Here is a 13,622-nt window from a genome sequence, read left to right on the forward strand (position 1 = left end):
CCTAGCCCTTTCTCATTAGAGGCCAGATTCCCCAGGGCTGTCCCTGGTAGAACCATGCAAGTAAGTCAGGAGCAAAGCATCCTCACTGTACAAAAGGGTATGTGGATAAATTAACCCATTCCTTGTGGACCATCCCAGCAATGATTTTTAATGTTACATATCTCATATTGTTTGAAAAATGTCCAACTTATGTGATATACGAATTCCAGCTTATTTCAAACTTCCAGTTAGCTAGGGACTTTTTTTTCTAGGACTGGCCTGAGGGACAGAAGTTTATCATTTCTGATAACAACAACAATTACAACAATAGTAATAATAGAAGCTATTAGATGGGGATCGAGCAGTGACATCATGCTGAAACAGTATGATACAATGAAAATGTAGGTATAACAAAAGAATTTCTAAGGATTTAAAGATAGCCTAGTTCAAACAATAGTCCATCCAAGGAAATTTCAGTACAACAAAATATCCTGGACGGTACTTTGGATTTTAGTGTAAGAAAGGGTGATCTACATATCTTCATAAGCATTTGGTATTTCAGGCTACCTAAGAAGTGTAGTCTTACAGGTAGCTTAGGGTCATGGACCCAAGGACAACATTGGAGAATGCTTCCTTCATAAGAGTCCTTTTGCCCCATGGAGTAAAGATTGGAAAATTTGGGGAAGGTTTTATCTGTGAGATGGACAGTATGTGGTCCTTCTTCCCAGGACTGATATTATGAGGGTTCCAATTAAAGTGAGTATGAGGAGAGAAGATCCCAGATGATGGGTATTTTTTTATCCTTTATCTTAGATTTTGTGGAAAATATGCAGGACACAGAGTCAGAAAGACCAGGGAATATTTGCTAGGTATGTAGCCATAAACAAATCACAAAACTTTTCTGAACTTGTTTCCCCATTTATACATTGGGGACAAGATCTTTTTTGTAAATATCCATTGAGATCATATGTGTAGGGGGCAGCTAGGTGGTGCAGTGGATAGAGCACCAGCCCTGGAGTCAGGCGTACCTGAGTTCAAATCTGGCCTCAAAAACTTAACACTTACTAGCTGTGTGATCCTGGGCAAGTCACTTAATCCCAATTGCCTCACTTAAAAAAAAAAAAAGAAAGAAATCATATGTGTAAAGCACTTTGTAAAGTTTAAAATGCTATAAGAATATAAACTACAGTACTATGTACAGGGTAGCAGCATGTTTGAGAAGAAAGACCACTGACCTTATTGTACCATAAAAATGGTGAAAGGGATGGCTTCTGGGGAAAGGCTTGTATGAACTGAAGCAGAGTATATCAGGAGGACAATTTATGTAGTAACATCATCATAAAAACAAACAACTTTACAAACTTAAGAACTGACAAAGGGGTGGGGAGTGGTTGGAGGAAGGGAGAGAATTTGGAACTCATAATCTTTAAGAATGAATGTTAAAAATTTTTAATGTAATTTAGAAATATTTCATGAAATAAATTAAAATATTTTTAAAAAGAAAAAAATTATCAACCATAATTCCAGACAACCAGTGAAGTATGCTACCCTCCTCCTCCTGACAGACAGGTGATGGGACTCAGAATGCAGAAGGAGATATATATGTAGATATATAGATATAGATATGTATGTATATATGCATATATACACACATATATATATAAATGTGCAGGTACAGCTATATTATATAATCAATGTGGGAATTTGTTTTACTTGACTATAGATATTTGTTACAAGATGGGTTTTTTCCCCCAGTGGAGAGGCAGAAGTATTAAGGAGAGAAAATAAATTTTTGTTCTTTTAAAAAATGTAATTGGAAGGAAAAAAAAACATGAAATAGCACTGACTCTGGAGTCAGAGGACCTGGGTTCAAATAATGCCTCAGACAGTAATTATCTGGGTGATCTTGGGCAAGTCACCTAAACCCTCCCCCCTCAGTTTCCTCTTTTGTAAATGGAAGAGGTTGAACGAGATAACATCTGCTGTCTCAACTCTAGATCTATGATTCTTGGGAGTAAGAGGACCTGGGTTAAAATACTAACTCTGCCATTATCTACCTTAGCCACAACTTCTATGGCCTCAGTTTCCTCATCTGTAAAATAAGGGGGAGTTGAACCTCTAAAGTCTCTTCCAGTTTAAAAATCTTTGAAATAGTTATTATATACTGCATCAATCTTAGTTTGAATCCCAACTACTGATCTTCAGTTCCTGCCCTCCACTTGTCAGAGTAAAGATGCTATAACCCAATATTTGATAAGCAGGAGGAGCCAGCTGGGTTTCTCAACCCAACCCTATGGATCTATGTGCTAACAGCCAAAGAAATGTGGTTTAAGAGATTGGGTCAGGTCACATAGTAATACCATAGGAGCATGGGATTTAGAACTGGTTGGAAGCTTAAGGATCATCTAAACTAATCCTTTATTTCTAGTCTGATAATTAAATAGTCTAGAAGCTGACTTGGTTGACACTCACTAGGTGATACCCCAGTGATCATCATGTCGGTTGTCCAGAAATAAGATGGGGGAGGAAGTGTAGGGGAGATGTGTTATGTGGAACTACTCATTGACTCCTTATGGGATTTGCTTTGCCATCCTCTTCCTAAAAGTCTTGAAGAGGACCCCAAATACATTTCCCATTGCCTCCCAAAGGGGTAGGGAGAAAGCAATTCAGTTATTCTTATAAGTTCTGAAAAACATTCAGAGTCCAAGAATACCACAATGGGAAAGGAGCTACTTCGAAAAACAAGAGTCATGGAGAGGCGGAAATGAGGTGTCTGCAATTTCTATCTATACGACCCTCATCTTCCATATTCTCTGACACTGGGAAGTAGAGGAAACGTCAGTCTATCTGCATAAACATCCTATTTCCATAACTGATAGGGCAAGGTTCCCTTTTGCAGGGAACTAAATTTTTTTAAAACTCCTGTTACAGATCTGTGTGGGCACACCACCAAAATCTTTTTCTACCCTTCTCCCAAGTCAGACTTTAAAACCTGGTGAAATTTTTAAAAGGCTATAAAAATTCAATGTGTAGTCAAAGACAATTATGTTTAAATGCACACAAACATCCTTTCCCAACCCTTCTCCTTCACTTCTTACTGATAATAATCTGCTCCTGATCTATATCTATACAGCCACTTTTCCTGGCTCTATCCTAGATCATTTGCATTAAGCTTCAGGATCAAGTGGAGAAAAATCCTATCAATTCCTTCCCCATTTTGCTTCTGTCTGTTGCTCTCACAGCAGTTAGGAGGCCGATTGCACAGCCTTCTCCCCACTTCTGAACTGTCACTAATGTTACTCCATCAATCCGATGACAGCAGGTTTTAAAAGGTGATTTTTCATACACACAAGACCTTTATGCTAAGCATGGCACCTCTGAAGCCTGGAAAATTACAGCAAAGTCCAGGTCTTTTGACATTTTTCCTGTATAGCCCTGTGTCCATGACTCCCCCTAAAGTGAAGAAAAAAGGAATTAGGGGTCTGGGTTAAAATGTTTAACTTCCAGGCAGTTCTCTGGGGACCCACAGATTAAGCAACCTCCCTGTACAATTCTGAATAAAGTAAGTGTCTCCAGGTGCCAGTGTTTAATTGTGCATATAGTTGTTGTTGTTGTTGTTTTTCAAAATCCAGGCAGTTCTCCTCATAGGAAAACTATTCATATGTTCAGCTTCCAGTAGCAAGATCGTCTTCCTTTTTCTTCTTCTTTTAAATTTTTTAACCTTTGCCTCCCTAGAAAGCTCAGCTAATATCTGTTTAAGGAGCTTTGGTGGTATTCCTGATGAGACAGCCTACTTCTCAATTTTGGACACCCAAACTTGGCCGGTCTCTCTCCACTGAGAACTAGCTAGGCTGTCAGCATTATTCTCTAATTAAACTCAAGGAGGGAGACGTCGAGGCACTGAGTCTGTGCTACTGGGCGAATCAGCTGAACAGTCACCCAGACAAGCCACGGCTCTGAAAAATAAAAACCCGTCTCCCAAGATTAACGAGGAGAGAGGGTTGTTCAGTACACAATACGGCTGTGTTTGATCCACTGGCTTGTCACTTGAAATAGCAAACAATTTATTGCTATTAGGCAGCGTTGTCAGGCGCTAATTTCCTGGTACCGCTCAATCACAGGGCTCTAAACATTTTGGGAGAGGAAGGGGGAGGGAAAGGAGATGTAGGGAGTATCTAAATGTAACCATTTGAGAACTTGGCGGGTGTTCCTTTAACGAGACATTAATGAGAGAGAAAAAAAAAGAAACAAACCCATTCTGAGCTATTGTAGAGAAGCCGGGGACCAGCGGACACAAAGAGCCCCGGGGGGGGGGCACAAAAGCCACGGTCTTTAAAAAGTGCGGGGCGAGTTCACCTCATCACCCCGGAGCTGGGTAGGAAGCAGAGAGTGCTGCTAAGTGAAGGCAAATCATCTGCCATCCCAGCTGCGGCTGGACACCGAGCTATCTCTTATGTTTCACTTCCCTTCCATCAAAACTGCCGGGAATTGACCATTTTCATGCAACAATGCAAAACCTCTCATTACCATCTCCTAAATATGCATGAATAAAATGCTGAATAATGGCCGACCCCATGTCACCCACACTCTGGCCTCTTACTGTCCAATAAGCCAACATATTCATCTCCCAGAGATGGAGATAGAGAGGGCATAGGGGAAGGGGGCAAGACGGGGAAAATAGAAAGTGGTGGGAGGGAGAGTGAGAAAGAGGTAGAGGAAGAGATAAAAACGAAGAGACACAGAGAAACGGAAACACAAAGCAACGAAGAACACCAGAGATAATGAGTGGACGAAAAATAAGAGAATGAAAATGTTGGGAACTGGGGAAGGGGGGAGAGAGAGAGAGAGAGAGAGAGAGAGAGAGAGAGAGAGAGAGAGAGAGAGAGAGAGAGAGAGAGAGAGAGAGAGAGAGAGAGAGAGCCTAAAGTCAGGTGGAAAATAAGGGGATTCTGAAATGCTAACGAAAAAAAAAATCAGTCATGTTGAGTGACATTTTAAAAATCCAGGCATCTTCTCTGGGACGCGATATTATCTGACTGTCACGGAATGTGACAGGACGGGGCCGCCTGTCTGGTGTGAGGGGGCAGGAGTGTGTGCGGGATTCTGCAAGAGGCTGAGGGCAGGCGGGTAAGAAGGAAATGAGTGCTCTCCGACTCCAAAGCCCCAGTTGGTTATCCAGCCGGCCTCGGCAAGATCCTTAAACTTGGAGGGAAACAAAGTTGTTTTAGTTAGGGAACATTGAACTGTATTTCCAAACAACTCATCCAAATCCCAGTGTTATCCTCCCAAGTCAGGATTGTTTCTTTCCTAATTAGTTAGAATAATTCTTTTGGTGAATTCTCCACTGAGGACACAGAAGTTACAAATGGCTCCACGCCCCAGTCCCTCTGTAGCTCCGAGATTTTTCCCGACACCTCTCCGGTTCGCTGTTGGAAATTTTAAAATCTGGTAAGAAAACCACTCAGGTTTTTGGGAACCGGACATATTTTCGAGTCCTGGCTAGGTGCAGGCTCAGAATGTCCCCGTTCTGCCTGAGGAGAGGAGAGGAGAGGAGAGGAGAGGAGAGGAGAGGAGAGGAGAGGAGAGGAGAGGAGAGGAGAGGAGAGGAGAGGAGAGGAGAGGAGAGGAGAGGAGAGGAGAGGAGAGGAGAGGAGAGGAGAGGAGAAGATAGGAGAGGAGAGGAGAAGATAGGAGAAGACAAGAGAAGAGAGGAGGAAAAAATATTCTCAGCTCAATTTAAGTCTCATGGAAAGAGCTTACAACTGTAATTAAATCATTAAATTCTTGTCTACGCTTCACAGAGCGGAGAGAAATTAACTTCCCACCAACCTCATTTTCTATTTGAACATGAAATAATGATTTTCTGCCCGTCTAATTACAAAGCCAACATCTGATCAAGCCGGCATCCAGAGGGGATTATCGCATGCACAAGTATTAGACCTCATTACCAGCTTGAGTGCAAAATTATTACATCTTGTAATTGGATGGCGAGATTTATATACAGATCGGCCCGGTTTCTGTAAGATTGTAATTACAAGCTTCGTTGGTTAGCTACTTATCAGAACTTTGCAGGAAAACAAAACAAATGACTGAGCAGAATGAGCATTTCATTAACCTGTAACCCGACCACGGGGGAAGCAATGTAGCGCTCCTGTCGGCATTGGGGAGCACGGAGAGCTCCAGCCAGGCCGCGCGAGGCCGGCTGGACAGCTGGGAGAATAGGCGGCTACCGTAGGCCCGCCTGCTCCATCGGGCTGCTGATCCCTAGTTACAGCCTGCTTAGGGGCTTTGCTCTCCGGAGACAACCAGACACAGGGTTCGTTAAAGTAGAGAGTAGAAAAAGACAGAATGGCTGGGAGTGGGACTGGGGGTGAGGGACCCTGGGTCTGGAAGGCTGAGGCCAGCTTAGTCCCTGGGCCTGAGAGCCGACAGTCAGTCGGCCAAAGAGGAAAGGGAAAGGTGACTGAGCAAACCTCACTGGCCAAGGGTGGTATGCCTGTATGATCTTTTCCCCTGTCTCCTAATACACATTTACACACTTTCACATATATGTGTCTGCGAGTATACCTAATGTACGGGTTAGCATACTTAGACATAACATTTCATCCTCTAACCCGCCCCGCCCCCCCCCCCCCCCCCAGTATGTGTGTTCCTTTCTTTCTTTATCTGACGGAGATACAGAGATTACCCTTGGAGTCAATCTGTGCGCAAAATTAATCTAGCCATAAACTCGCACTTCTGGTACACACCACCGACGCTGAATCCACCATAGGTATCCATGTTATCTGCAGTTGCACGTCGGGGATGTTCTTCTTCCCCTCCAGCGCCAACTGAACATCTAGTCTGTCCAGGAGCTAGGCACATAGTGACTCTACCTTCAGAATGTGTGCCAGTATCTGTACTAGGGGAGGGAAAGGAAAAGGGGAGAGGGGAATCTTGCCAGGCCTCAGGGAGCAGTTGCTTCCAGGGTCTCCTCACAGCTACACATTCCCGTTTACAGGAAGAAGTTTACTCCCACTGCGGTGTGGATTGGAGTCTGGTCAGTCATGGCTGGGGGTGGGGGTGGGGGAGAGGGAAGGAGGTAAGGAGGGAGGGAGGTGAGAGAGCGCTCGAACAACACTTCCTTAGTTCTCTGAAGGCCGGGCAGGCGTCGAATAGCGGGTTGGGAACGAATGCACTGGGGGGAGGAGTGGATGCTTCAGTATCTAGTCTTTCTATCCTCCCTGCCCCCACCTCGTCCCCCACCTTCTCCTCTTTCTCTCTCTCTCTCTTTCTCTCTCTCTCTCACATTTGCTGCGCGGACAGATCAATGAAAGATCGATGCAAGAGAATCTATCAGAGTTGTATTCTCTCCTCCCCACCCCCACAATGTGGAATTGAATGTCAAGGTGCTTAATTCAGACGCTTAGTGGACGGTTCAAGCTTTTAGTCCCTGAGTTTCACCCTGAGGTAACCAAGGGACCGAAGCCCTCGTTTTTTGTTGAAATACGGTCCGTTAGCACGATTGGGGCTCCTGTTTTGATGTGGCAGTTAATTGGGGAAAGGATTTGGCCCATATCACTGTATTTGATCTCGAGGTGATACTGGGGCCGGGTCTCACAGTGCGGGGGCTTCTTCGTCCAGTGCTTCCTACTCTTGCAGGCCGTGCTTCCTGTTCCACTGCTGGAAGTTAAGCCGGAAACGAAATCGGGCGCCGGGGTGCTCCAATAGTGTACTCGAGCATCAAAAAGACAACTCTACATTCGAGGTAGCTCTGGGGCCGGAAATACCCTGACCCAAGGACCAAAGTCCGAGGCTCCAGACCCTAAGACCTCCTCACGCCCCAGCCTCTACCTAGACCTCTACCTTTCTGCCTGGTCATTGCTTTTCTTCAGATTCCTCAGAATTTCTGTTTTCTTAACAATCAGACGTACAATGATGATGTACAGGGCCCAGAACAGCCACGGTTTGAAAGACAGGAAGGGACGATCAGAGGGACAGACAGAAAGGGACATACCCTCTGTCTGTTGGGTACCACCCTCTGCCCTCTGCGGAATTCCTTATCCTGGGGCTGAGATCTTTGTCAATTGGGACTGGGGCCGCGGGCAACCGGGAACTAGGGATCGGTCAGACAGATGGACACCGCGAAGGAGCTCTGGTGGAATTAGAAATCAATAACCCAATCTGGAAAGTGGCGGCCAGTTTCCGCCTCCTCATTTACCGAAGGGGATCGGGAGTGAAGGTGGAAGAATAAAGATTAGATGTTCTCTCTCCCAGCCCGGAATTTAAAAGTATCAAATCCCAGAATTGCTAGCGGCGCTATGGAGAGGAGTTTAATGAGATTAGCGACGTTCCTTCGGATTTCCCTAGCCCGATTCGGGGAATTTTAATCCCGGGGTTTGGTTGTGCTCTAATCTGCGGGAATCAAGAATCAGGGGGAGGAGGCACAGAGATTTCAGATTTCATTTCTGAAGAAATACAATTCCAAGAAATATAATCGAAATGTCGGCCTCTCTGAACACGGGGTAGTCCGAGATGGGTTAGTGCGGATCATGGAAAAACAGGAAAGAAAAATGCTAAGGAAGGGAACCGCGGGAGCGCTGGGACCGAAAGGGATAGAATAGACCAAAAGGAAAATACTAACTTTAGAACTTCCACAGATGTTATTCCAAAACTCTTCGTCGGCCCACAAAGGGGTCTTGGCTTCACACCCACACCTTTGCCCCAGCCTTTCGGACCAGGTATTCAGAAGGGCTTCCCGGGACACCACAGCCTGAAGGCCTCTCTCCTCCCAAGAGCCAATTGCCTCCAACCCCTAGGAGTCTAGGCCCCGCGGTCCTGGGGGTTTGGAGGTGGGGGAAGAACCAGCGTTAATTTTCTAATTAGAGATTCGCACTCGGTTACAAAGGCGTTAATGAGGGTAATTTAGGGGCAGCTCTCCAGCGGGTTTGCCCCGCCCCGGCGGGGGAGGTGGAGGCGGGATAGTGCTCCCGCCCCAAATCAGCAGTTTAATTTGGCTCGGCCTCTCCTTTTGAAGTGACTAGGCGAATTGCCGCTCTTTGAAGCCCAGATTAGGACGAAATTACTACCCTCCCTTTTATCCCCTTTCGAATTCATTCCTGGCCCGAAATACTGCACTGAGGTGGGGGTGGGGGTGGGGGTGAAGGTGCTGAGGGAAGGCCCTGGCTGGAAAAAGGATAGGGAGAAATAACCCTCCATGATACCACTCTTGTCCTCACTGCGCCCAAACACCCAATCTACTAAAAATCCACCAAACTGGGATATTTCCCCATTTATACAGTAACCCTTGCTCCAACCCAAAGGTAGGTGAGAATGTCGGAGGGAAGGGAAGCTCATTGCACACTTATTTATTAAACTCCCCAGCACAAGCGTTTTCTTGCTCCCGTCCCGGCCCCCTCCCAATCACATCTCTCCGCTCTTCAGAGAAGGGGCGGGAGGACTCTTGCCCCCCGCGGTACATCCGCGCGGGGCAGGGCTCACCCTACTGTAACGCGCACCCGGGATTGGCGATCTCCAAAAGAAGACAGAAGAGAAAGTCGAATAAGCGAGCGAAACGTCAGGCCAGAGATTTGGGGAAGGGAGAGGGAGGGGAAAGAGTGGGGACACACACACACAACGCATACACACAACACCCTTAGTGACCACAAACCCCGAGCAGAGGTGGGGAGTATCAGCCAAAGAGCAGTAGCAAAGTGGGAGGGTAAGAGAGAAAGAGGGAGGGAGGGAAGGAGAGAGAGAGAGAGAGAGAGAGAGAGAGAGAGAGAGAGAGAGAGAGAGAGAGAGAGAGAGAGAACACAGAAAGACGAAAAAAGAGGGTGCAGAGGAAGTAAAGAAGGGGAAGGGGAAGAAGAAGAGAGGGGAGAGAACAGCCTGGGAAAAGAGAAAACGGAGATATTGAAAGGAAAGGAGACAGAGTAGAGAACTGAGGGGAGAAAGGAGAGCTGGAGAGGAGGGGCTTGCAGCAAAGTAGAAATGTCAATCAGCGCCGGGAGCCCCGGTAATCTCCGCCAATCTGTTAGGACCTGACCTGGCTCTGAGCCGCTGCTGCCGCCGCCGCCGCCGCCGCCGCCGCGGAGCAGATCAATAGGGGAGCGCGGAGCGGAGCGCAGCGCAGGGCAGCGCAGTGCGGGAGTCAGTTCCCGCGCCCAGATCCCCCAGCCCCCGATGCCTGCGGGAGCCCGCGGGCGGCGCTGAGCAGGGCGGCCCCAGGGGCCGGGCCCCCGCTCCGTCCGCCCCCCCCTCCCCCCCGGGCCCCGGCTGCACCATGTCCTTCCCTCAGCTCGGATACCAGTACATCCGCCCGCTCTACCCGCCAGAGCGTCCTGGGGCCGGAGGCGGCGGCGGCTCTGGTGGCGGTGGAGGCACTGGTGGGGCAGGCGGAGGAGCCAGTGGAGGGGCCCGGAGCGGCCCGAGCGGCGGGGCCACAGAGCTGACAGCCTCCGGGACTCTGTCCAATGTGCTCTCCTCTATGTACGGAGTCGGGGCGCCCTACGCAGCCGCCGCTGCAGCCGCAGCTGCAGCCCAGGGCTACGGCGCTTTTCTGCCCTACACAGCTGAACTGCCCATCTTCCCGCAGCTGGTAAGCGCAGCCGGGGGAGCCGACGGGACCTAAAGGTTGGGGTCGGGAATGGGGGGGGGGTGGCGGTTGAACTTAGCAGATTGTTGGGTACTATGGGTGCTGGGGCTGAGGATGCAGAAGTGCACGGGTATAACAGGGCACATGGGAATGGTAAAGGGTATTCAGACCAGGAGCGCAGAAGGTGCTCTGTCTCACCCCTGCACCCTCCGCGCGTGTCCCCTCCCTCGTGTTTGCACAGGGTGCGCAGTATGAGTTAAAGGAGAGCCCAGGAGTGCAGCATCCTGCCGCAGCCGCCGCCTTCCCGCACCCCCACGCAGCCTTCTACCCCTACGGCCAGTACCAATTCGGCGATCCGTCCCGACCTAAAAACGCGACCCGGGAGAGCACCAGTACTCTGAAGGCCTGGCTCAATGAGCACCGAAAGAACCCCTACCCCACCAAAGGCGAGAAGATCATGTTGGCAATCATTACCAAGATGACTCTCACCCAGGTTTCCACTTGGTTTGCCAATGCTCGGAGACGCCTCAAGAAAGAGAACAAGATGACCTGGGCACCCCGAAGTCGCACGGACGAGGAGGGAAACGCGTACGGCAGTGAAAGAGAGGAAGACGAAGAGGAGGACGAAGAAGATAGCAAACGGGACCTGGAACTGGAAGAGGAAGACTTAGGTGGGGAGGAGGAAGATGCGGGGGGCGAGGGCCTTGGCGAGGAGGAGGACGAGGAGATAGACCTGGAGAATTTAGACGGGGCAGTCTCGGGATCCGAGTTGTCGTTGGTCACCGCAGCCCGGCGAGATGCGGACCTTAGCCTGGGGACAATTTCGGACGCTAAGAATAGCGACTCGGAGGACGGCTCTGAGGGTTTCGAGGAGCGACCGCCCCCGATCCTACCCTTAGCCCCAGCTCCCCCGCCTGCTGGTCCAGTGCCCCCGTCTACTCCCTCTCCTCCAACAGGCTTAGATCCTTGTGTTCCTGCTCCACCTCCGCCTTCCACATTGCAGAAACCCAAAATCTGGTCTCTGGCGGAGACTGCTACTAGTCCGGACAACCCGCGCCGCTCTCCGTCTGGCGCCGGGGGCTCTCCCCCGGGAGCAGCAGCCGCACCACCACCCGCCCTGCAGTTAGCCCCGGCTGCCGCAGCAGCCGCCGCGGCCGCGGCCCACAGACTAGTCACCGGGCCTCTGGGCAAGTTTCCCCCATGGACCAACCGGCCGTTCCCAGGCCCACCTCCCGCCCCCCGCCCTCACCCTCTCTCCCTGCTCGGCTCGGGACCTCCGCATCTACTGGGGCTACCAGGCCCTCCAGGTCCCTCTGCTGCCGCCGCCTTCGCCCGGCCCGCGGAGCCCGAAGGCGGAACAGGTGATTATTGAGCGCCGGAGAAGACTGGCTGGGGGTAGGCTAAGGGAGGAAACTGTGGGCTTTCATGGGGATACTGCTCAGGAATGGGTGTTTTGAACCCTTGAGCAGATTGCTGGGCTAGGAGGGGGAGTCAGAGCCAGGCCCCGATTTAGCACCTTAGCTCAGGTTCCTCACGTCCCCAGCACACATGTGCTCTAAAAGGCCGTTGTTTTTTTTTCCTTACCTCCTAGATCGCTCTAGTGCCTTGGAAGTAGAGAAAAAGTTACTAAAGACAGCTTTCCAGCCCGTGCCCAGGCGGTAAGAGACCATGCTGGGAGAAGGGGGGAGGGTAGTAGGAGTACTGTGACAGTCACACACGCAGGGGAAAGAGAAAAGGACCACAGGAAGCTTTTTTGGAGGAGGGGCACGCTGCTTAGAACTACTTCCATAGGGAAACCTGCATTTGGCTTCCAAAGAACCAAATCTAACCGTTTTCCTCTCCCCTAGCCCTGGGTCTCTCCTACACCCGCCTAAAGTCACTAGATTTTTGAGACCTAGTATAGGCGGCCTGGGGAGACAAAACCGCTGCGGGCACCGGGCCGGGACTTCTTTCTTGCCCAGTTCGGGAAAGCAAGTCCCCGGACTATGCAACGCCTCCCTTTCCTTCCGGTTCCCCGCTTGGAGGACCACGAGGAAGAATGGAAGGCCACTGGGCCGCGGACTTGGTCACTGGGCCCCGGGTTTGGCTTCTGTCCATGACCTAGGGAACATTCCCCCCCCCCCCGTTACGGTTGTAGAGCAATGTATGTGTGACATATACTTATATAAATAAGTTATAATATAGAGCATTTTAAAGTTGAATCCTTCCTCTTCCTTGAGAGCCGGCCAGAGCTCCCCATCCCAGGCCTACTTAATCATGCCTCCTTGTGCTGTCTCTCTCTTTCTTCCAGGCCCCAGAACCATCTGGACGCGGCCCTGGTTTTATCGGCGCTCTCATCATCTTAGTCACCCCTCCCGTTTTTTAAATTTTGTTGTAATGATTGTAAAAAAAAAAACCCATCGCTCTGTATAGTTATGACTTGTAAGCATGTCCGTGTATGAAAACCTAAACACAAAACTAAACAAAAAAAAGAGGAAAAAAAAAAACAACCATCCCACCCCTCTCCTTTTGCCCCTCGCCCCAACCCAGATCTCCTCGAGATTAGCTGAGTTTGTAAGGTTATTGGGGGAGGGGGGACGGGGAGTCCAGTGAGAATTAGGTGTGTCGATTTTTTTTGTATATACAGTAAAAAAATGTACATATATGTGTGAACCAAATTGTACAACAAAGTTATCTATTTTTGGCTAAATAAATGAGCTGGTGCCACTTTGACTATACCCTTGCCTGTCCGGCCCCAGGACGAATTTGTTTTTAATGGGTGTTTTCGAGTTCTGAAACCGTGTGAGAGAGAAGGGACTTGAGATTTAAACCAAGAAACTAAGATTCTGGAAGAGAAAAAGAAGGGTCAAAGGACGAGAAAAGAATAACTGAAAAAGACAAGGAAGGAGAGATACAGGTAAACAAACGCAAGAAAACTATGGAGATTAGAAGCAGGGGACCGTAGAGCAAGGAACCTAGATCTAGAAAACTTGACGGAGAGGCTCGTTCAGGATGTAGTTGTCTCTTTAGGGCATCCGTTTGGGTAAAGTCTCAAGATGACAAAGATAGGGGTGTAGGGAGCGAGAGG

General features: G+C 49.0%; 1 protein-coding gene across 2 annotated transcripts; it reads left to right on the plus strand.

Annotated features, from left to right (window-relative positions):
- The first annotated feature begins 9,811 nt into the window (after positions 1 to 9,811).
- On the plus strand, positions 9,812 to 13,272 carry IRX3 (iroquois homeobox 3). 2 transcript variants are annotated; one of them, XM_043985479.1, is made up of 4 exons: positions 9,812 to 10,558; positions 10,797 to 11,916; positions 12,147 to 12,213; positions 12,846 to 13,272. In XM_043985479.1, the coding sequence occupies exons 1-4, from the start codon at positions 10,244 to 10,246 to the stop codon at positions 12,898 to 12,900; spliced, it is 1,557 nt and encodes a 518-aa protein (XP_043841414.1). In that variant the 5' UTR covers positions 9,812 to 10,243; the 3' UTR covers positions 12,901 to 13,272. The 2 variants fall into 2 exon arrangements, with proteins under 2 accessions (XP_043841414.1, XP_043841415.1); XM_043985480.1 differs by lacking the exon at positions 12,147 to 12,213.
- Positions 13,273 to 13,622: the final 350 nt, after the last annotated feature.

This window comes from Dromiciops gliroides, chromosome 2 (assembly GCF_019393635.1).
Source record: "Dromiciops gliroides isolate mDroGli1 chromosome 2, mDroGli1.pri, whole genome shotgun sequence".
Lineage (NCBI taxonomy): Eukaryota > Metazoa > Chordata > Mammalia > Microbiotheria > Microbiotheriidae > Dromiciops > Dromiciops gliroides.

Bases quoted from the DNA above. Each gene is read 5' to 3' on its own strand.
- IRX3 (XM_043985479.1), top strand. From the start codon at position 10,244: ATGTCCTTCCCTCAGCTCGGATACCAGTACATCCGCCCGCTCTACCCG. The intron at 10,559-10,796 runs GTAAGCGCAGCC...GTGTTTGCACAG, and splicing joins TGCCCATCTTCCCGCAGCTG to GGTGCGCAGTATGAGTTAAA. The intron at 11,917-12,146 runs GTGATTATTGAG...CTTACCTCCTAG, and splicing joins GGAGCCCGAAGGCGGAACAG to ATCGCTCTAGTGCCTTGGAA.